This window comes from Pituophis catenifer, unplaced genomic scaffold (genome assembly GCF_029215685.1).
Source record: "Pituophis catenifer annectens isolate HBS135680 unplaced genomic scaffold, rPitCat1.0.hap2 SCAF_9, whole genome shotgun sequence".
Classification (NCBI taxonomy): Eukaryota; Metazoa; Chordata; class Lepidosauria; order Squamata; family Colubridae; genus Pituophis; species Pituophis catenifer.
The window spans coordinates 15,220,544-15,244,228 of NW_027256889.1; the positions used below are offsets into that span (position 1 = coordinate 15,220,544).

General features: G+C 43.0%; 1 protein-coding gene across 3 annotated transcripts in view; it reads right to left on the bottom strand.

The window, feature by feature from the left end:
* PHACTR4 (phosphatase and actin regulator 4) overlaps positions 1 to 23,685 on the bottom strand; it is an 83,154-nt gene that overhangs the window by 6,953 nt on the left and 52,516 nt on the right. For all 3 annotated transcript variants that reach the window (XM_070949572.1, XM_070949573.1, XM_070949571.1), the window contains 7 exons: positions 16,888 to 17,052; positions 15,056 to 15,415; positions 9,371 to 9,950; positions 6,823 to 7,058; positions 5,611 to 5,767; positions 3,004 to 3,059; positions 1,723 to 1,784 (listed from right to left, as the gene is read on the bottom strand). In XM_070949572.1, coding sequence (XP_070805673.1) covers positions 1,723 to 1,784; positions 3,004 to 3,059; positions 5,611 to 5,767; positions 6,823 to 7,058; positions 9,371 to 9,950; positions 15,056 to 15,415; positions 16,888 to 17,052 — 1,616 coding nt within the window. The remainder of the gene's footprint in view (positions 1 to 1,722; positions 1,785 to 3,003; positions 3,060 to 5,610; positions 5,768 to 6,822; positions 7,059 to 9,370; positions 9,951 to 15,055; positions 15,416 to 16,887; positions 17,053 to 23,685) is intronic.

The following is a 23,685-nucleotide window of genomic DNA, read 5'->3' on the forward strand; positions in this document are numbered from 1 at the left end:
AGAGAGAGAAATCAATGTACTAAAGTCATCACACAATACTCTGCTATACAAGTAGAAGAGTTGCAACAATGCCCTGATATCTGTGCAATGTCACACTTCCTGGGCAGTGCACCGAGGTGGGGGGGGGAGCAGCAACACAGGAAGGTAGACTAAGTTGCAAAGACTTTGAAAGCCATGAGTATGCCAAACCCATCATTCTCACATGGTAGTGACTAGCTAACACTAGTACAAATAGCAGTGTTACAATAATAAGGCAAGAGTGTCACTTAACTTCCATTTCCTTTAATCTTCAGGGTTAAATTTTCAAAATAAGTCTCTGCATGTCTCATTTCCTCAAACCAGCAGCCTTCAGACATATTGGGATTACCAACTGGTTGGGATTTTTGAAAACTCCAGAATGCTTCTGGAGAGCACCAGTTTGAGGAAAGCGGAGATATATTGAGCAAAACCTCATTTCAAGGTTTTGAAAGTCTAATACGTGAGGTGGTGAAAGCCAGAAAGGGAAAGACATAGAGAGACTTTGGGGGATGTACTTTATATACCCATTTGGGGCTCACACTTAATGGCATGCCCATCTTTGCAAAAAAAAATTCAAAGCAGGCATTGGGTTAAAGCACTGCTTCTCTGTCTTGGCAACTTGAAGATGTACTTCAATTCCCAGAATTCCCCAGCCAGCCATGTATATAAGGCATATCAGAATGAAGTCAAACCATTTATCATGTGATTTTTTTTCCTATCCTTTTTATCTAGAGCACAGACTTGGCAATAACCTGCTGAACCCCCGGAGTCTAAAGCTCTTACCACTGTGTTCTGGACCAGGGGTCAACAACTGATGGTCCATGGACCATTGGTGGTCCGTGAGAATATTTGGGTGGTCCGCAGAAAAATTATTTGCATTTTTTATATTGCATTAAATCAGAGGTCCTCAAACTACGGCCCCTGGGACAGATACGTGCAATGAACATTTGTGTTGCTGCAGAGAGTCTCCCCCTTCGGGGTCTTTTTGTGCGGGGCAGAGGGGGAAGAAATTCCGACTTGGGGTCTGCTTCAACCTCCTGGTGCAGGGCTTTGGGCGAAGGCTGGAGGGAAGAGCTGCTGGTGGCAAAGAGCCGGAGGGCCTTGTTCCAGTGGGACTGCATCATGGCCTGGAACTGGCTGACCATCTCAGCCCGCTGAGCCTCCAGGTGCCAGTACCTGGCCTTGAACTCCCGCAGGTCTTCCCTCTGCTTGGAAAGCCTATGCTCGTAGTCCTCAGTGAGGTGCTTCTGCTGAGCCTCCTTCTCAGTCAGATCCAATTTGAACTGAGCCAGTTGTTTTGCCAACTCTTTCTCATGGTGGCTGCTTAGCTCCAACAACTGCTTCCTGTTGGGGCCCTAAGGAGCCCAGGTGGGCAGACAAAGAGTGGTTGGGAGGGGAGGGGCGAGTAGAGGCCGTGATGTGAGTGACATTGAGTTGGCCACACCCACCCAATTACATGACCACCTAGCCACGCCCACCCAGCCGGTCATTAGGCAGATCATATTAGTGGTCCGCGGGATTTAAAATTATGAATTTAGTGGTCCCTGAGGTCCGAAAGGTTGGTGACCCCTGTTCTGGACAGAATCTCTGAATGACCACCTCAGGATCAATACTGAATAAATCCTGCAGGTGGTGAACTTCTCTGTAGGGTCACCGCCTACAGATTGCTGTGCAAATGGGAAAAACACCTGAAGTATCTCATACCTTCCGAGTGAGCCTCCTTTTTATTTCCCTCTTCTCAGCCTGACGGTCAGCCTCATTTTTTTCTGCCAAATGAGAAGGAAAAGAAAAAGATGTTGAAATCTCTTTCCAGGTTAGTTTCATGCGAACTATGATTAGATAAGGCCTCAGAATTATTAACCCTGTATGTTTGCACATGTTGAGCAAATGGTTTCCATTAGTCTTGTGCACAGGAGATATTTGAAATTGTGTCGAGGAGATATAACACAGAAGGCCTCATAATACATAGGCTAAAACATATAAAGAACGGTTGCAGGAACTGGGTATGCCTAGTTTAATGAAAAGAAGGACTAGGGGAGACATGATAGCAGTCTTCCAATATCTCAGGGGCTGCCACAAAGAAGAGGGAGCCAAGCTATTCTCCATAGCATCTGAGAGCAGGACAAGAAGCAATGGATGGAAATTAATCAAGGAGAGAAACAACCTAGAACTAAGGAGAAATTTCCTGACAGTTAGAACAATCAATCAGTGGAACAACTTGCCTCCAGAAGTTGTGAATGCTCCAACACTGGAAGTTTTTAAGAAGATGTTGGATAACCATTTGTCTGAAGTGGTGTAGGGTCTCCTGCCTAAGCAGGGGGTTGGACTAGAAGACCTCCAAGGTCCCTTCCAACTCTGCTATTCTATTCTATTCTATTCTATTCTATTCTATTCTATTCTATTCTATTCTATTCTATTCTATTCTATTCTATTCTATTCTATTCTATTCTATTCTATCTTTATCAAAATGAGACATGCCATCTTGGAGCATCATGCAACAAACTCCCCATCAGTTTCTACACTGTCTACGGGTAGCCCTCAACTTACTACCATTCGTTTAGCAGTCGTTCAAAATGACCACGACATTGAACAAAGTGATTTATAACCAGTCCTCACACTTACAACCAATGCAGCATCCAATGCGGCATTTGGTCACATGACCAAAATTCAATTGCTTTGGCAACCAGGATGCACTTATGAAGGTTGCAGTGTCCCTGGGTCAAGCTGGCTTCCAACAAGCAAAGTTGGGGGGGAGCCAGATTTGCTTAACAACAATGTGATTCACTTAACGACTGCAGTGATTTGCTTAACAACCACGGCAAAAAAGGTCATAAAAATCAGGCATGGCTCAATGAACAACCGCTTTGCTAAGCAATGGAAATTCCCATCTCCAATGCGGTCGTAAGTTGAGGAGTATCTGTACAACAGGAGTATCAACTATCTGGTAGACAAGTATAAGGGAAGTCTTGAGTTGCCGTTACTTACGCTGAAGTATGTTCCTTTGCTCCAGTTCTTCTGCCGTTGGTCTCTGGCTTAATCGCCTTTTTGGTGTTTTTTTTAAAAGAAAAACATTGTTTTAGGCAAAGGCAAGTACACAAAAGCAAGCTCTCGTAATAGTAGCAGTCATAATAGAAACGTCATCTTTTTAAAAGAAGTATTTTGGCTTTGAAGGCAAAAAATGATGCTCTGGAAAGTGTAGGGTCATGAACCCAGCACTGGTTTGCTATTCTTCCAATCCAGCTGGCTTCCAATAAGAAAAGTCAATGCGGGGGAAGCCTTCTCTAGGATTATATGAGGGTTGTAGGGCCCAGCTGCAGAATAACTGGGAAAGGCGTGGTTGCCGTAAGAGCTGCCGGACAGATGCTACATGGGCCCACCTCCTGTTCCAAAACTGTTTTTTTTGCTCTGGAAGCCAAAATGCTGCACAATCCTATTTTCCTGAAGGAAACTTTTCCCCTGTGATAGATACAAAACACTGTAAAAGGAAAGGCTGGGAAGGCTCCAGTTGTGCAAAGAGCTGTTGGAGCCAAAACCCTGGAGCCTCGTGGTCTACCAGGCACAGCTGGCCAAGGACGAACCCTTCAAGTTAAGAAATTAAGAGTCTGATTTGCTTACATCAGCAGAAATGAATTTATGGTCCTTTCATACAAACATTGAACAGCCTAATTTAGAAAGAAAAGCAAACAGAAAGTACTTTATTCTGGTTGCTATGGTTAAGCAACTGGAGGGCAAAGAAACACTTGCTGGCTTATGGAAATTCATCAACTGGTCCCAGTCTACTCTCTCTCTCTCTCTCTCTCTGTGTGTGTGTGTGTGCGCGTGTGAATAGATAGATAGATAGATAGATAGATAGATAGATAGATAGAAAGATAGATAGATAGAAAGATAGATAGATAGATGGATAGATTGATTACAACATTAAACAGAATATCAACTTTAGAATTTCCCTAAATCTCTTCATTGCAATCCATAGTCGTTTAGTTTAGTTTAGTTTAGTTTAGTTTAGTTTAGTTTAGTTTAGTTTAGTTTAGTTTAGTTTAGTTTAGTTTAGTTTACACATGGTACAACGAAATTAAATGCCGTCTTCAGTGTACATTATAACTATAAAAATAAAACACAAACATACATCCTTTACATTCTATATAATTGAAATTGAAAACCTAATACTGTACTATACCGTAGAATTCAATATGGTTATTGCCCTGGGATAGAAACTGTTTTTCAGCCTATTTGTCCTTGTTTTTATTATCCTGTACCGTCTGCCAGAGGGTAATAGTTCAAAAAAAGGGTGCCCAGGATGAGATGGATCTTTAAGACACCATTTTCCACTTCTGATTGCACATGCACCTTATTTTTTAAAAAGAGAACTACCCTAACCCTAAAGACATTTTATGGCTCTGCAGAAATTGTGATGCCTATGAATAATACTCTTTAAAGATAAATGTCCTTAGTTACCCAGGCAGACCAGAGCAACAGCAGTAGCACTTAAGACTTATATATTGCTTCACAGTGCTTTACAGCCTTCTCTAAGCAGTTCACAGAGTCAGCATCTTGTCCCCAACAATCTGGGTCCTAATTTTACCCACTTCAGAAGGATGGAAGGCTGAGTCAACCTTGAACCAGTGAGAATTGAACTGCCGCTGAGCTGCTGGCAGTCGGCAAATACTGTATATTCTAACCACTGCGCCACCACGACTCAAACAAAAACAGCCGTATGAACAGAAAACCCTGTCCATAAGACTGCCAGGACCTAAACAGGTAGCTGGACTGCATACCTTTAAAACTGGGGAATATGGTCTGGATGGCAAACATACCCATGATCGTGGTGTCTTTGATGCTCTCTTGAGATCGGTGGTTTTCCTGCAAGCGTTTCATTACCATACTAGGTAACATCATCGGTACTTGGGTAATGAAACATTTGCAAGTAAATCACCATGTTCAGAGAGTATCAAGGACCCCACGGTTCAACCCTGAGCTACGAATATTCTCTTCTATTGGCACCCTCTTATCAACATGTTACAAGTAATCCAAATGCTTGCTTTTGTTTTGGCCTGCCAGCGGCCATCGGATCTGGCAGCTGATCCGGACAGTGAGGAGGTTGGGGAGGAACATGGGCCAGTCCTGGAGTCTGGGGAAGGCTCTGATGAGGGCTTTGCGTCAGAGGCAGAGAGGGGGCCAGGACCGCATGCCAGTTATCAGCTGCCTTTGGAGTCAGACATCAGTGAGGCAGACGAACAGCTGGAGCCTCTTCCCAGAGTGCGCATGCGCAGAGTTGCCAGACGAAGGGAACAGCTAAAGAACAAGGGTCGACTTGGCAGTAAGGCCACAGGTGGACGATGATGGGCCCCTCCCAGGGGAATAAAAGAGGAGCATATTGCGGCGTCTGAAAGATATTGGCTTGGCCACTCTCCAAACCTGATAAAGGTCGGTAATTGTGAACTATCTTGAAAGGCTGTGAGAGAGGAAAGAGTTTGTTGGAGAGGAATTCACTGTAAATTAAATAAAAGGGGCTTATCGGGATGAGGGCTCGGCTTCGTGCTGCTGGGGAAGCCTAGGTCAGAACAGCTTTAACCTGACTTTAATTCATCCTACCTGATTAGCGTCGTCCCAATCTGCTGTCGGATTTCATTCCACTCTTCCTTGCTCTTCCGAGGAAAGGTGCTCTCTCTTGGCAATTCCTGCCGGGGAGCCATGTTTCCCAATTTCATAGCCAAGGTGTCTTTCCTCTTGACTTTATTGGCCAGGGCCGCTAGGGAGAACAAGACAACAAATGGTCACAAGACAATAAAAAGCGATTGATGTGTTCCTTGATCAAATTCAGAGAACTGACCAATGCTATAAATCTTGGGTATGTGCAACCTTCAAAAAAAAAAAAAAAAAAAAGAATGATGTACATCTAGAACAGGGGTTGGCAACCTTAAGCACTCAAAGACCCACGAAGGCCCTAACTGGAAGCCCCCCGTTTCAATTCTGGAGCCAACCAGAAGTCCGGTTCCCCCATCATAGTGTCTCCTCCTAGCACAGCATCCTTTTTCCTCTACCTATCCTAAATGAAAGCCCTATCAATTGTGGAGCCGACCAGCCACAGGGAGCTGTAGCAGAGGGATGAAAGAGCCACATGCGGCTCCAGAGCCACAGGTTGCTGACCCCTGATCTAGAAGAAAACCATGTAGAAAAAAAAGGAAACTCCTATACAGGAAGCCCTTGACTTACAACAGTTCATTTAGCGACCGTTTGAAGTGACAAGGGCACTGAAAAAAGGGACTTATGACTTGTTTTTTCACACAATCATTGCCCCCAGGGTCACGTGATCAAAAGTCAGATGGCTGGCAACTGACTCATATTTATGACGGCTGCAGTGTCCCAGGGTCATATGATCCCCTTTTGCGGGCCTTCTGACAAGCAAAGGTAATGGGGAAGTCAGATTCACTTAACAACCATCCTATTAAGTTAACAACTGCAGCTATTCGCTTAACAACTGTGGCAAGAAAGGTTGTAAAACGGGCAAAACTCACTTAACAAAAGTCTCACTTAGCGACAGAAATTTTGGACTCAATGATGGTCGTAAATCGAGGACTACCTCCACATCCAACCATGCCTAAATCACTAAGTGTCTGTTCCAGTTCTGCATTCATGACATGCGGTAGGAAATTAAGGCTGATGGTTGCATTACTTGGGGCAAAAAATGCTCAACTACAATCACACTTTTTGTTGTTGTTCTCAGCCAGTCCGCGATTCTGACATAAGTAGAGCAAATGTGATCCTAAAGTCAGGGAAGAGAGAGAGAAAGAGAGAGACTCTTACTGTTGTGGCTTTCGTCTTCATCTTCCTCCTCCTCCTCTTCCTCCCTGTACAAAATGGGTCCCTCAGAATCCGAATCACTCGGTCCCTCGTCTTCATCCTGCACCGTTTGCAGGATCAGCCTGGGAATAACTGCAACCATTGGGGCCTCTCCAATGTACACATGGTGATTGGAAGGACAGGCATCTCCTGAGCCATCTTCCTCCTCCTCCTCTTCTTCTTCTTCATCATCGTCTGGACTAACAAATAAAAGGCACACAGTTATTCCCATGATATAATAACAACTACTATCGTGAGGAGTGTACATGTTAATTAATAACTCTAGAACAGGGGTGTCAAACTCAAGGCCCGTGGGCCGGATCTGGCCCCCAAGGGGCCAATCTGGAAATAGTGAAGGACTGGCCCATGAATGAAATCGAATAGAGCTACCAAGCAAAGCCAAAGGAGCAGTGAGTGGCCTGCACAGTAGCATAATGTATCACGAAGCATGAACAGTTTTGTAATATTAAAAGGTGATAAGGAGAGTTCCCTCCACAAAGAAGATAATCTGGGATTATAAATTCGAGAATTTGTTTAGCAAGCCATTCATGAATTCTAGGAGCGATCATCCCAACCATAAGGAAGTGCAATAGATTGGAAAATGTTTGGCCGGGAGAATCCAAAGATTTACTTGTTTTAAATTCTCTCCTGAAAGAAAAGGATCCTTTCCCAGCTATTAATACTGGAGGCTCAGGAGTAATGTACGTCCTGAGAACCCCCACAAGAAAACTTCCCCATGCCAAGGACCCAATGAGGATAACTCCCCATTGTCTACTCACTGACCTGGAAAAAGTCTCTCACTTAAGATAATGAGATTCTTTCTTTCTTTCTTTCTTTCTTTCTTTCTTTCTTTCTTTCTTTCTTTCTTTCTTTCTTTCTTTCTTTCTTTCTTTCTTTCTTTCTTTCTTCTTTCTTTCTTTCCTTCCTTCCTTCCTTCCTTCCTTCCTTCCTTCCTTCCTTCCTTCCTTTTCTTTCTTTCTTTCTTTCTTTCTTCTTTCTTTCTTTCTTTCTTTCTTTCTTTTTAAAATTTGATTTATATGCCGAGACTCAGGGCGGTTTACAATGCGTTAAGCAATAGCCTTCACACTTTTGTATATTTATACAAAGTCAGTATGGCGGTGCAAGAGCAGCGGGCAGGCTATGGAGGTGGCAACAGCAGTGGTGTTGGCCGCAGCGAGGCCGGGCCAGTGTCTCAGGGCGGAGAGCAAGTTGCACATCTCTCCTTCTTTGTTTAGCTACAGCATATTTATTATGTGAAGATAGCAATTTTTTTTTATTGACCCAAGTTTAGGATTGGGTATATTGCATGACCCCAGCCAACAAATCAATCACTTGGAAATACTTTTAGGTATCCTTCCCCGGCCTAGTGCCCTGGATTACACCATTAATAATTTCCAGACAGTATAATTGATCTCAGGGAGGTTTCCTTAATGCCGGCTTTTCACAAAGCTTACACAGTATCTCCGCAAAGTGTACTCAGGAGGTGTGAAAGAGAAGAAGCAAAAGGAATCGATCTCAACTGAGAACGCTCCTATACAAATAGTCCTCAACTTACAACAGTTCATTTAGTGACCATTCAAAGTTACAACGGCACTGAAAAAAGTGACTTATGACCATTTCCCCCCCACACACACACTTATGACCGTTTTGCAACATCCCCATGATCACCTGATTTACCTTCGGATGCTTGACAAATGAGTCACATTTATGGTGGCCACAGCATCCAGGAGTCACACGGTCCCCTTCTGACGAGCAAAATCAATGGGGGATGACTCCGGTTCACTTAACAAACGAAGAACTGCAGTGATTCACTTGACAAATGGGGCGTAAAACAGGGCAAAACTCACGTTAGGAAATTTCTCACTTGGCAACATAAATGTCGGGCTCAGTTGTGGTTGTAAGTTGAGGACTGACTACCTGCATGGGGTTTAAATCTGCACCTATCGCTAATTTTAACAAAAAAGAAAAGGAAATACCATATTTTCCTGTGTATAAGATGCTACTTTTTCTTTGAAATATTTACTTAAAAATTGAGGTGCGCCTTAATACACAGGAGGCTGAGAAGGCCGCACATGCCAGATGAGCCTCTATCGCAGGGGTCTCCAACCTTGGCAACTTTAAGCTTGGAGGACTTCAACTCCCAGAATTCCCCAGCCTGCAAAGCGGGCTGGGGAATTCTGGGAATTGAAGTCCGCCAGGCTTAAAGTTGCCAAGGTTGGAGACCCCTGCTCTATCATTCCTCTCTATTGTAGTTGTTTCCTGTGTCACATCGCCACTCTTAGGTTTCATCTCTATTGTTCCTGTGATGCATTTCCTGTTCTTGTTGTATTACTCACTTCTACAAAATGGCTTCTGCAAAGTGATGGCTTGTAGTGTGCTTACTACAAGAAACCACATGAAACATGGCGGTGTCTTATACACAGAAAAATACCATACCACAAATACAAAAAAAAGGGGGGGGAGCAACCCGACCACACCCGGCTTCTGACTAGCGAACCAAAGCGTGACTCACACTTTCAGCAGCTCGATAGTCACAGGTAGAGACCTGGCCCTGCCTACTGTTCCATTGTCCTCGCCGGTGCCGTCGTTCTCAAAGAGCAACGAGTGAGCCCTGTGGGAGCCTTCGGCCGGCGGGGTTGCTGGCAAAGGGCTACTCAACGCCTGCTGGATGCGGATGTGCAGCGGGACCTGAGACAACCGAGGAAGCCCTTGAGGTTCTCCATATCCCAGCTCGGCCACTCTCTTGGTTGGATCCATCATGCAGGGACCTTCTTGTTGACCATTCATCCGTGGTTCTGTAGAAAAGGGAGCCTCCGCTCCGTAGAGGGAGACGGGCAACGGAGCGCTGGGGGGTTCCGACGGAATGTGAGAAGGCAGGGCAGGGGAAGGAACAGCGGGCGGGAGAGTCGAGATCATGTGCGGAGGTAGCGAGGAAGCATAGGATGAGGACATGACCCTCTCGGTTGGGGATTTGGGAGCAACGGCCGATTCTAGCAAGGACGGTACATTCAGCGGAAGGCCCCTCTTGGGAGGCAGAGGCGGTGAAGGCTTCAGCAATGGGCCGCCACTGTTAATCACCTGAGATAATTCAGCTGGAAAGAAAGAGAAAGTCATTACATCGGGTGACAACGAAAGTCTTTATCACAGGACGGATCAGCTCTGCAAACACAGAACACCTTTGTAAACCTTAGACACGCATGAGAAGCTAATATGTTAAGCACGTATACACCATTCACAGAGATGGGGTAAGTATCAGTTGTTGTTAAGTTGTTAATGTCATAGAGAGGCATAGAGAGCAGAGGAGAGCGAGAGATAAACTCTGAAACTTTTGCCTGCTAAATCCCTTTGAAGTCGGGTTGTCATGGAAGTGAGGGGAGGGGGCACATTCCTGGGAAATGATGAGAAAAAGAAGTCTGAAGAATGACTTGGAAGACAGCCAATGAGAAGCAGAGATTTGGGGATCGGAAAGGGAGGGATTGGGAGGCAAAAGGTCAGTCTTGTCTGCGCGGAGTTATGATCCGGTGGCTGTGCTCAATTAAAGAAAGATTTCCTTAAAGATTGGCAGTTTGGAAATTCATTTAATTTTGAGATAGCATCACAGTCTGACAGTTAAGTCACAAAGATCATTTTTTTAAAAAATCCCTCCTAACAGCTCAGCTGCTAACTAATTGCTTTGCATACCTTCATCATTTAATTCAGGGGTATCAAACCTTGGCAGCTTTAAGACCTGTGGACTTCAACTCCCAGAATTCCCCTAGCTAACATAGTATAGCTGGCTGGGGAATCCTGGGAGTTGAAGTCCACAAGCCTTGTAGTTGCAAGATTGGACGCTCCTGATTTCACTAGAGCCGCGTCACTTTTACTGGATGTAATGTTTCATTATTTTGCCCTAAACGAAGATTTCCAGTTTAGTCTGTTTTATTAACAATACTGAATCATCTCGTGAGGCTTTTATTCCCCCCACCACACCCAAGACAAGATACAAATACTTGAAATATATCAAGAAAGGTATTAAATGTGGAGCTGGCACAAGCCACAAATGCTGTGGAACAGATTTGTGATATTGTTCCCCCAACAATACATTTGAAGAAAAATTGAACCAGGTTTGAAAAGAGGAGAAGAACAATTTTAGGTGTTGTTCTTACACCTACATACTGGATTTTTGCCCAAGATTTTACAGGCTAGGTTTCTGACTTCACACAATAATCATCAACAACAACCTGCCCAAGCATGTTTATGCAATGAACCAGCTTCTTTCTTCCTTCACTTTGTTGCCTTTGTACAAATGGTTACCAACTCTTTGGTAGTCTTGCAAGTTATCAGACAAGAAAGCAATTCTTATAAATGTAAACCTCGTCAGACTTGCCTGAGAAAGGAAAATTCACTTTGGATATTGTCTCTTTACCTGCCTTGCAAATCAATCCTGAATATAACAGGAAGCAGTTTTGCTAGACAGGACAAGTTGTCCAGAGATGTCAGAGATGCCAGTTTGGGCAGAGGGTGCTTTCTGAAGATAAAAGCAAAGTTTCTATTTTTACCTTTCCATATAAAAGAACGCCAAAACAAAAAAGGACTTGTCATATACAGGTCCTTTATTTTCCCCGAAAATAAGACCCTGTCTTATATTTTTTGAACCCCCAAAAAAGTGCTTGGCCTTATTTTCGTTGAGGTCGTATTATTTTGAGGTGCATGGAGCAAGACGGGGCTCTTCTTGCCATCTTACCTGTTTTCCAGCTCTGTCTCCCTAACCCTAACCAGAGGAAATGGCGGGGACTGGCTGCGCATACGTTTAAATATTTTCAGGGAGGGCTTATTTTCAGGGAAACACGGTATTTAGACAGATGCTGTTCATTCTGAACTTAGTCAGCCAGTCCTAAGCACCTTTAAATGCATTCGTACATTCATGTACCTCAGTGAAGTCTGGGAAATTTTCTGAAATGATGTCTGATCAGACATACATACCGGTAGTACCGTGTTTCCCCGAAAATACAACCTATTCAAAAAGTAAGGCCTAGCCCAATTTTTGAGGGGACTAATATACCCCCTACGCCAAAAATAAGACCTAGTGAAGTGGGTGGACATGGCCAGCACAGGAGGTTTCCCTTCCCTTCCCCGATCACCTCATGGCTTCTTGCAGCCTCCTGCACCTCAAAAAAAAAAAAAGACCACCCCGAAAAGAAGCCGTAGCCGTCTTTTCGGGGGTCCAAAGAAAATAAGACCCGGTCTTATTTTCAGGGAAACACAGTTATGCGCGACCACAATTGAGCCCAAAATTTCTGTTAATAAGAAATGTTGCTGGTCTCTGACAGAAAGCCACTTGAAGAGACTAGAAGCATTTGAAATATGGATTTACAAGCAGCTGTTATGTATAAAATGGTTTAACAAAATCACAAATGAGGAGGTGATAAGTCACCTGGGAAAGCCAAGGAACATCATCAAAACCATAAAAAAGAGAAAGTTAGAATATTTTGGACGTGATGCGACACCCGGAAAAATCCTTCACTTAATCCTCCAGGGAAAGATTGAAGGCAAACGAGGTCCAGTCAGAAGAAGATCATGGCTTCAAAATCTAAGGGACTGGTTTGGACAAAACTCAACAGCACTTTTTCGTGCAGCTGTTGATAAAAATAGGATTGCCAACATGGTCGTCAATGTCCGATGACAGATATGGCACAAGAAGAAGAAAGTAAGTTGTAAAGTAAGGTTTGCCCCATTTTATGACCTTTCTTGCTACAGTTGTTAAGTGAATCACTGCAGTTGCTAAGTTAGGAATACAGTTGTTAAGTGAATCTGGCTTCCCCACCGATTTTGCTTGTCAGAAGGTTGCAAAGGGGGATCCCATGACCCTGGGACTCTGCACCCATCGTAAGTATAAGACAGTTGTCAAGAGTATAAATTTTGATCATGTGACCATGGGGATGCTGCAGTGGTCGTAAGTGCGAAAAATGCCCATAGGTCCCCCTTTTTTAGTGCCATTGTAACTTCTGTCACTAAATGAATGTTTGTAAGTCAAGGACTATCTGTCTGTAGCCTCAAATTTTAGCATCCTCCCCAAGGTTACTCATGAGTTGTGGGGCCAGGATGAAGAAAAATTTATGTTGATGCTACGAGCTTTGCATTCAGTGGCAAACTGTTCCACTCATTATATTAAACCATGGTTTGTTTTAACTATGATTTATTAAACAAATTTATATAGCTGCCCAACTCACACAGTGACTCTGATTTGTTAAATAATCCAGATTGTGTCAAACAATAAGCCTGGTTTACAACCCACAATGACTTGGTTTGCACCTTGTGCTAAGCCAAAGACAAGCAAGCTGTTTTATGGTTTAAGAATCACAATCTTAAGACTGAACATGGAAGGGATTTCACCTAAAAGACTTCCCTATATATAATCTCAGCTGTTTTTTTCTCAATGAGCTTTTTCTTGTTCCGTATTTGTGTTGTTCCATCCCATAAGAGATCCAAGGTAGTAAAACTCTGCAAGTTACACAATTGGACAAGTTTTTGCTGTCCTTGCCTTGTGTGTCAAGAAACGAAAGCCCCGTGTGCATCCGGAGCTGAATTGCACCATCAGCCTCCACCCCCAACTTCCACAATGAATTCTTAGCAGGTGAGTAGGAACAGGTGTAGATTTGCAAGATCGTCTTACATGTCACTCTTCTTTCTCTCCACACCCTCAAACCACAGGTATTGCAAGGCCCTTCCCTAAGCTACGTTAGCTACCTGCTTGTTTCACTCTCGTCCCCCTCCCCACTGGGGTCCTGTTTCCAACCAGCCCAGGTGAACAGCTAGCCTACGAAAGCCACTCTGCTTGGTGGCTCTAAAAAGTCTTTTTACATGGCAAGCAATGGGAACGAAACAGAGACCGTCTGAGTAACCGATGCTTTCTTGAACTGGACTTCCTGTTCTCCAGGCTGATTTCTGGGCATGACGTCAATGCAATGAAATTTACCAGCAACCTGATGGTCTGGCTTTATATATACTGAAAATTAGCAGAAGAAAATAAACAGATTGGAACTGAACAAATCTGTACTCGGATGCGAGAGATATTTTTGCTCGGATCACATTTTGATCAGTGCGCTAGACCAGGGGAGTCAAACCAGTGGTGAAATCTAAAATTTGTTACTACCCGGTTCCGTGGGCGGGGGGGCGGGGGGGAGGTGTAATGTGACTGGGTGGGCGTGGCCAATTTTTTTTTTTTTTTTCTACAAGGAACATCAAGGATATCTTTCCAACCTATTGATTTAAAACCTGAGCTGTTCCTACTGGGTATCCTTCCAGAGAAAATTAGCAAAGAAAAGGTATATTTTATTATACATGTAATAACTGCAGCGAGGATCGTATTTGCGCAAAGATGGAAAGTAGAGAAAATCCCTTCAGAAGGCGAAGTAATGAAGAAAATATTAGATTGTGCAGAAATGAACAGACTTGACTTTGATAATTAAAGAAAGAGAGGATTCGGAATATTGCAAGGTATGGAGACAATTTTACAATTGGTTAGAGAAGAGATATAGATAAATGTATTAATAGTAAACAAGAAAATGTTATAATAAATGAAGTATGGGGAGAATGTTATAATAAAGAAATGGGAAAAATAAAGAAATGATGAAGATCAGAGGAGTAAGAAGAAAAGGATGAAGACACAATAGAAACATCTAGATGATATACTGAATGATTATATATTGTATGTTTGTTTGTTTATAAACTAAAAAAAAAATTATTAAAAAAAAGGATATCTTTCCATTTCTCTAGGTCCATCTGGAATGCAATCTATTGTACGATACTAAGGTTTTAAACTGATATAAACATCACGAATGGAAAGTGGATTGATATTTGTATTCAAACATGGGGTAGCTTTCTCACTGAACTGAAAGAGAAGGGACAACCTTATGCACCAACAGCCCTGACACAGAAGTTCAAAACAGCATCACTGGGGGAAAAAAAGTGATAAGCAAAATCAAATGTCAACAAATCAAGATCTTACTTAGGGTACAAAAGCCAGTTTGGTGTAGCAGTTAAGACACCAAGTTAGAAACCAGGCCAGTCCCTTTTTTTCAGCCCTAGGAAGGAAGCAATGGCAAATGGCTTTGAAAAAAACTTGCCAAGAAAACTGCCAGGATTTGCCAAGGAGAATCGGACACAATTGAACAGAAGGGGGAGAAAAAAGGTTAGGGAGAAAAGAATGACCACTTACCTATTAAGGGGTTGCTATTCCTATTAATAGGCTTGGGTGGTGGCACAGGGGGCTGCTTGGTTGGGGTGGCATTGCTAGTATTGGTGGCCGAAGCGTGGCCACTTGTAGGAGCAGGGAGCAGAGTCCGGGGTGCAGGGGTAGGAGCAGTGCCCCCTTTTGTTGTGCTGGTGGCAGCTGCAGCTGTGGAGTAAAACACTGTCCTTGCGCTGCTGTTGCCAAGGCCAAATTCCCTTGTTTGCAGATCACTCGTCTCCTGCGAAGAAGAGGACAACGGTCGCTTCGGAGGAAGCAGTGGCTGCTTGGGACCAGGGGGCACAGGATGGGGCTCCGTTTCTGAATTGGGGTGATTGCTGTAATGTCCTGTAAAGAAACATTCAAAATAAGATTAATCCCCTGAGCTGGAAAGAATCATCCCTTAATTCACTGTTAATATTGTCTGTAAGTAAACTTTTTCCGCTGCATCCATACTATCTTGATATGATGCCTGAATTAAATATACAAGACGCCAATAAGGAACCAAATTCTCTAATTTAGCCCAAAATCTGGTTCTACGTGAGTCATTCCAAATATTCCAGATATGGACCAAGCCAACCTTCTCTTCCACATTACAGCATGCCCTTGGGTCATCCCAACTCAATATACATCCACTGTGGCAACTTGAGAGCAGGCCAGGGATATGTGTAATAGTATTATTCGAGATGACCAGGCAAAGCTGGAGGGTGGGGTCAAATGCATCATAAGTTTGGAGTCACAACACTCCCAACAAGGAAACTAAGTCCAGTCCCCCGTGAATTTGTTGACTCTTATCTAGGGCCAATTTGCTTTGGTTGTTAGTAGATCAGATTCTTGTGTATAGGTAGCATGTAATAACTTGTAGTACTTTTGGCCTCTGTCCTGGTTTCTTGTGTCTGACAAGTATATGGGAATAAGCTTAACAGACAGAAGGAAGAGCCACAGCCAAGACAGCCATCATACGAAAAGGGGTGTAGGAAGAACAGAGCAGTGGTGGCTCAGTGGTTAGAATGCAGTACTGCAGGCTAATTCTGCCGACTGCCAGCAGTTCGATCCTGATCAGTTCAAGGTTGACTCAGCCTTCCATCCTTCCGAAGCCGGTAAAAAAAGGACCTAGATTGTTGGAGGCAATATGCCGATTCTGTAAACCGCTTAGAGAGGGCTGTAAAACACTGTGGAGCGGTATGTAAGTCTAAATGCTATTGCTATTGCTATTTCAGAAAGGATCCGTTTTAGGACATAAAAGTAAAGGAAGGGAGAAATGATTTCAGACTTGCAAGATTCTGTTACAGAAACCTTACAATATACCTGATTTGTGCTTATCTAGACTGCTTCCACAGTATGCTAGCTAGCTGGGAATTGACATCTTCTACTAGTGCACGAGAAAAGAGAATGGCTACATTAAACCATGACCCTGCCGCTGAAAGAGAGAGAGGAGGGGAGGCGAGTACGTCTGGAGAGCCGCGGGAATTAAATTTATTTCCACAGTCTAAAAGAAAGTATGAAGGCCTGGGCCATTTCCCAAATTCCAAGGCTGGCATTCCCTTGCAAAGCGTGGGTGGCAAGAGGCATCAAGGTTGGTGAATGGAGAGATGGAAAGAGATAAACTGGGTAGGGCCAGGCCTTGCTATGATAACAGCTTGTGGGTGGGAGTGACTCAGAGACGAGACCCAAAACTGGTTATATTCACAATTAAGAAGTGATAGATAACAACATTTATGTCTGAGACAACTTCCTCTACTCACACTCACTCACTCACACACACTCTCTCTCTCCCCCCCCCCCCACACACACACACATACGACTTCTTAATTTCTCACCCTGATATTTCTTTGGCTCTTCAGGTGGACTGGATTTCTTAAGGCTCAATCTTTTTCCGGTTTCTTCCTCCAAGTGTGTAAGATTGACGATTCCAGAATAGTCAACGGGAATGGTGTGTCCATTTTTCAAAGTAGCATGAATTAGCTTCTCTGGCTCTTCTCCATCTGGAAAGGGGGGGTGGGGGGTAGGAGGGGTAGGAGAATTAAGCAATCGCTTGTCATGCAAAGCACAGGATCTCCCCAATGTGCTCGGGGCACATAATTTATGAGATAAATCCAGAGGAAGATTAACAGCGAGGAATATTCACTATCAAACCCAACATGATCCAGCATGCCCTGCATATGGGATGGGCAATCCAGTCCTTCTTGTTTTTCAAGAAATGGTGGCAGACCCTTACTTACGAAGAGCTAGCGAGGTTATACCAAGATCTGGGCGATCACTCAAGTGTGAAATTTCAATGTTTTTAAAAGAAAGATGAGTACAGTTGGGACATCTGCCAAAAAGAAAAAAAACCCAGACGAGAAAATAAGATACTTCTGGTTGACAAAAGGGAGAGAAAGCAAGGGGGCTCTTCTTCCCTGACTAAGCCCAGGGGCCAAAGATGAAGTCATCCTCCACTTTTCATGCCTCCGATGTGTGTCTGTCTAGGTGTGTGTTTGGGAGCATGCTCTTAGATGTGAATGTTTCTATACATCTCTTCCAAGCTGCTGAGAGAGAAGAAAGAACAAAAATAAGGGATACATTCTATTTAGAAGGTGATTCTGGATTTCATGGAAGGAGGGAGGGAGGGAGGAAGGAAGGAAGGAAGGAAGGAGAAGAAAGAAGGAAGGAAAGAAGGAAGGCAGGAAGGAAGGCAGGCAGGCAGGAAGGAGAGAGAGAGAGAGAGAGAGAGAGAGAGAGAGAGAGAGAGAGAGAGAGAGAGAAAGAAAGAAAGAAAGAAAGAAAGAAAGAAAGAAAGAAAGAAAGAAAGAAAGAAAGAAAGGGAAGGAGGGAGGAGAGAGAAGAAAGAAAAAGAAAAAAGAAAGAAGAAAAGAGAGAAGAAAGAAGGAAGGAAGGAGAGAGAAGGAGGAAGAAAGGAAGGAAGGAAGGAAGGAAGGAAGGAAGGAAGGAAGGAAGGAAGGAAGGAAAGAAAGAAAGAAAGAAAGAAAGAAAGAAAGAAAGAAAGAAAGAAAGAAAGAAAGAAAGAAAGAAAGAAAGAACATATAGCAGGGATTAAATGTCTTAAAATACTTGCTTTGTTTAGCTAAGCAAGCTCACATACTTGGATGACATGCATAACTTGTGAAGGTCTTATCATTGTTAATAAATTATTTATACTGAAGTGTTTAATGTTTGAAATAGCCTTTTGCCCTCTGTTTAACTTCTGCTTGTTGTTAAAAAATCAGGAATACAGTAGACGGGGGGGGGGGGGGAGAGGGGGCGACCCATGCAGCATAAGCTTGAGTTAAAAATAGCTAGAATAGCTCAAAACGAGAAATATGGGATATGGAGACCTACAGAGCTTGATTAATCTTGCATTGTGTTTGGCCTAGACTAGAGCAAAGCCTATCCAGCTTTCTAACAGTGGAATTTAATGGAATTATGCCCTTATTATGAAATATTGGTTATCATTCAAATTCAGGGGGTGGGGGTGGGGGAGTTGGAACTGGAACAAAGGAGATTTTGTTGTGTAATATTGCTGATTATTCCAATTTAAGAAATACCTATTTCTATAATCTTATTATTGTCTTATGCCAAAATGGAAATTTAGCATGAAATATTCTACAGGAGTCAGGGGATTCAATAAAGCCAGAAAGAGAAATATCCATATTTTTGTGAAATATATGTCTTTGCCTTCTTAATACCCCATGGGGGATTTGTGATAAAAGGGGCACCTTGATTTCAGTACATGGGGGAGGATTATGAGTTTTTATAAAAAGGATTACTGCAGAAAATCAAGTTTCCCCCATTGGGTTCTTTGAACCATAAAACCCAGTGTCAGACAGTTTAGTGAACACAGAAGTAGCTTTTCAGATTCTTTCCTTAATGACATTTTTTTTTTTTTTGCTTTAATTTATATGCCGCCCTTCTCCGGAGACTCAGGGTGGCTTACAATGCGCTAAGCAATAGCCTTCATACTTTTGTATATTTATACAAAGTCAGCTTATTGCCCCCACAATCTGGCTCCTCATTTTACCTACCTTTGAAAGGATGGAAGGCTGAGTCAACCTTGAGCCTGGTGAGATTTGAACTTGCAGTAATTGCAAGCAGCAGATGTTAATAACAGTGCTTTAGTCCACTGTACTACAGGCTCTTGCCATGTAATTTGTCATGTGTGGCATTCAAAAAATCAACAGCATCCTAATGTGGTCTTTCACAGCCAGTAAATTGTTAGGTGTGAGTGTTGAGCTACAAGACTGACTGCGGTCCACAGGCTACCTTGCATCTGAATATGTCAACCGCAGTTACTGGTGAAATGTCAGGAAATCAACTGTCTAGCCTAAAGGTAAAGGTAAAGGTTCCCCTCGCACATATGTGCTAGTCGTTCCCGACTCTAGGGGGCGGTGCTCATCTCCGTTTCAAAGCCGAAGAGACAGCGCTGTCTGAAGACGTCTCCATGGTCATGTGGCCGGCATGACTAAATGCCAAAGGCGCATGGAACACTGTTACCTTCCCACCAAAGGTGGTCCCTATTTTTCTACTTGCATTTTTTTATGTGCTTTCAAACTGCTAGGTTGGCAGAAGCTGGGACAAGTAACAGGAGCTCACCCTGTTACAGGGCACTAGGGATTCGAACCACTGAACTGCCGACCTTTCTGATCGACAAGCTCAGCGTCTTAGCCACTGAGCCATCGCTTCCCTTCCAGACATCTTTAGTGCTCCTTTATATTTCAGAAAAATGCTGCTATTAACCAGTTGCTATGCTTTACAGAACAAAGAAGGCAGCCAATATTTTCTGACCAGGTAAGATCTTGAGAGCTATAGTGGCTCTTCTCACCCAGCATCCTCCCAAATGTTCCTCCATTCTTCCCATTGTGATCAAGCGTGGCTATAACATAATTGACATGCTCTAAAAACTCTTCTGGAGCATCCCTGTCTAGCCTAGGGGAGGGCAATTAATTTTCCCATGCAGCCACATGAGAAACTGGGACTGTTGTGGAGGGTCGAACCAATAGGCTGAATTTAATTCTGCTCAATATTATTTTATTGCTTTATAAAAAGCAATACAGTACATGATTTAGATTAGCTGCTACTGATAAGAATACATGTTATGTCTTATTTACATTTGATTTCTAATTTCTGACTGACCTCACATGGGCCGGACAGGGACAGCCAAAGGTTGTCCTTGGGAGCATATCACGAACGCCATCACTCTGCTAAACAAATAATTCCCTCAACACTGTCAAACTAGTTACTAAGTCTGCATTACTATTAATCTTCCCATTGTTCCCACCACCCATCTCCTCCCACTTATGACTGTATGACTGTAACCTTGTTGCTGGTATCCTTAAGATTTATATTGACTGTTTCCCTATGACTATCATTAAGTGTTGTACCTTATGATTCTTGACGAACGTATCTTTTCTTTTATGTACATGGAGAGCGTATGCACCAAGACAAATTCCTTGTGTGTCCAATCACACTTGGCCAATAAAGAGTTGAGTTCTATTCTATTCTATTCTATTCTATTCTATTCTATTCTATTCTATTCTATTCTATTCTACTCTGAATTCTATAAAATGTCCAAGTCTGGTTTAGACCATGGGCACTAAACCCTGAAGCTCAACACTACTCCAAGAGCAATTGGTTCTTATTCATGATCTGGATTCATTTCTTGGTTTGATTGTTTAGACAATTTGTACAGTTGCCCATTGTGGCTCTGAGCAATACACAAAGATTAAAATCCCAACTACAATGACGTAATCTATAAAAACAAGGATACAGGTCTGTTAGCAACCTTAATCAAAACTTCATCTGAAAAGACAAAAGGGAAGAATCAGCTGTACTTGGACAGCTACAGAAACTTTCAGTCCAGTGAGAATTAAAAGACAAACCTAGCAGAAGGCATGATCTTGATTTGAAACATCCAAGTGTGTCCATAACACAACGCGCAAGTAAATCAAGATGTCAAAACAGATTGGACACTATGTCTCTTTATGGAAAAAAGCACCAGAAAATTCCCTTCTGGGTTTGAAAAAACAAACTTTCTTAACTGTTACCTGCACATCAGAATTTATTATTTGCAAACACACTGCATCAACACAAGAGTGTCCAGAGAACAACCTTCCCCTTGTGTTGTGGTCCGCCAGCAGCCTGTGGAGCTGGCAGGAAAGTCGGACAGTGAGGAGGCTGAGAAGGACTATGGGCCAGTCCTGGAGTCTGGGGGAAACTTGGACAAGGACTCTGCATCAGAGGCAGAAAAAGGGCCATCTGGGAGGTATGTGCTGCCTCCGGAGCCTCCAGAGTCAGACCTCAGTGAGGAAGAGGAACCTGTTCCCAGTGCGCGCATGCGCAGAGCTGCCAGAAGGCAAGAACATCTAAAACAAAAGGGACGACTTGAGGAGTAGGGCTCGGAGGTGATTGGCCCCTCCCATAAGACTTAAAAGAGTAGCAAAGGCACATGGGCCTTTGCAGGAAGCAACGTTTGTTCATTCGGTTCAGCTTAAAGCCTGAAGCTCTGTTTGATTCTCCGTGTGGCTTTGCCAATTAGGTCTTTGGCAATGTGTCAAGGGAGATAAAGGTGGGTGATTATCCTGAAGGACTTCTCCTGGAGGACTCTTTATAACTAATTGGGACTCATCTGGGAATGAACAGAATTCACAACTGTTGCAATAAAAGAGGTTTTTGGGACTACTCGTGTGTTTTAATGACTCAGGAAACCTAGCTCCTGTGCACACATATGTGGAACAGCCTCCATGAAATATCTTTTCAATGCATCAATCAGAACAAAACAGCTCTGGAAACATTGTTAGGAAGTCATGTATATACATGTCAGCTACCTGTTAGATATCTGGGTACTTCCTTTTATTTGTGCGTGACCCACATTGAATTATGGGTGTGCGCACACGCGACCCACCCGCGCTCTCCCCGCTTTTGGCACAAGATGGCAAAAAGGTTAGCCATCACTGGTCTAGATGATCCATACCCCGGAGTTTTGAAGGCAGGAGCAACATTTTTATTTATAGCCTTTGCTTATAGAAACCAGTTAGTGCCTTCAATGAATTGTTAATTTTAGACAGCTTCTTTTTTTTTTTTTTAAATAAATGTACTGGACAATCCATAATCTGTCGGGTCATCGTTTCAAAGTTATTTCTTACCTAAACAGAGAAACTGGGCAGGTAAAAAGCAGGAGGAACAACCTCCGACTTCCTGCTGGCTTCCCCAGTGACTTTCATTGTGGACGTTGACAGGGGAAATGAAGATCACAAGACCACAACTGACCACAGCAGGGCAGTGGTGTGGCAGCGCAGCAATGCTGAAACAGCCACAATTTTGCCAAATTTCAAGTCCACAGAAGCCATGGGACCCCAGATTAGGATGCATTATTTGAGTTAACTCACTTCAGGTATGTTGATTCAGAAACTGTTGCCCTACAATATTCCCATTTGCGCAACTGAAGTTTACAGATAAGAGTTTTAGCAGCACATAGATGTACTGTTACTTATGCGCACATGCATGTATTAACGGTGTGCTGTATTTTTAAATTCTGTAACTTGGTCTCAGACTGTAAATAAATAGGCCCTCTTTTAGGTTCATGTTATCAATAAGAAACTCCTATCATAGCAACGTTCACTTTCATGCTGTAACTTGTACCTGCAAGTTTATGCTTTTATGTTTTTAATACTTACACATCTATTCATTTGTCCCTTCCTTTTCTTCCAAATGTTTATATGCCACTTCAGTCATTATAACTCCAAGCAGTCCTCTATTTGTACTTGTTCATTTTTCTCTAACAGTGTAACTATAGTGTGACGTTACACACTATTTATTCTTCAATGCTGTATATATCACATGTCTGTATCATTTTCACCAGCCCCAACAAAATACGCACATTGTTCTGTGTTTCTGAATTTCCAGCTTCTGTTTAAGGAGGAAATGAAGGCAGCGGCTGAGTAAATTATCTTGGCTCATATACAGGCAACCGCTTCTCACGTGGTCTATATGATTCAAGAGCAAAAACATCTCTGATCTCTGTGAACTTCTAAAACTGATGAGAGAGATGAATTGTTTGTGTGTTCTTTGCAGGCCAAAAGGAAGAGAACAGAGAGAGGTGATGGTGGCCAGGAAGGCAGTTTAGAAAATAAACTCAAAATAAGAAACCAATCCAAACTGCTTACTCATGTCCAATTGGGAGCTACCCTACGCTCTCCCAAAAAGAGAGAGATGCAATTAAGGAGAGAAGAACAAATGCTTTCGATCCACTCAGCACAAGGTGCGCACCCTTTTCCTCGGATGGTGACTGATACATCACCTCACATGCAGGCTGCGTAGAATCTGCATGAGCTTATAAACGCTGATTTATAGGTGTATGTTTAGAAATTGCTCCAATGTAATCTATATATATATAAATGAGTGTGTGTGTGTACGTTCCAGCATAACTCTGGAACGCCTCGAGCAATTTCAACCAAACTTGGTACACAGATGACTTACTCTCTGGGAAAAAAAATACTGTGGGGGTAAGACACCCCTGTGTGTGTGTGTGTGTGTGTGTGTGTGTGTGTGTGTGTGTGTGTGTGTATAACTCTGGAACACCTGGGCTGTTGAAATGAAAAGGAATAAATTATATCTATAATGTCAAATCACAGTGCTTCTGACAG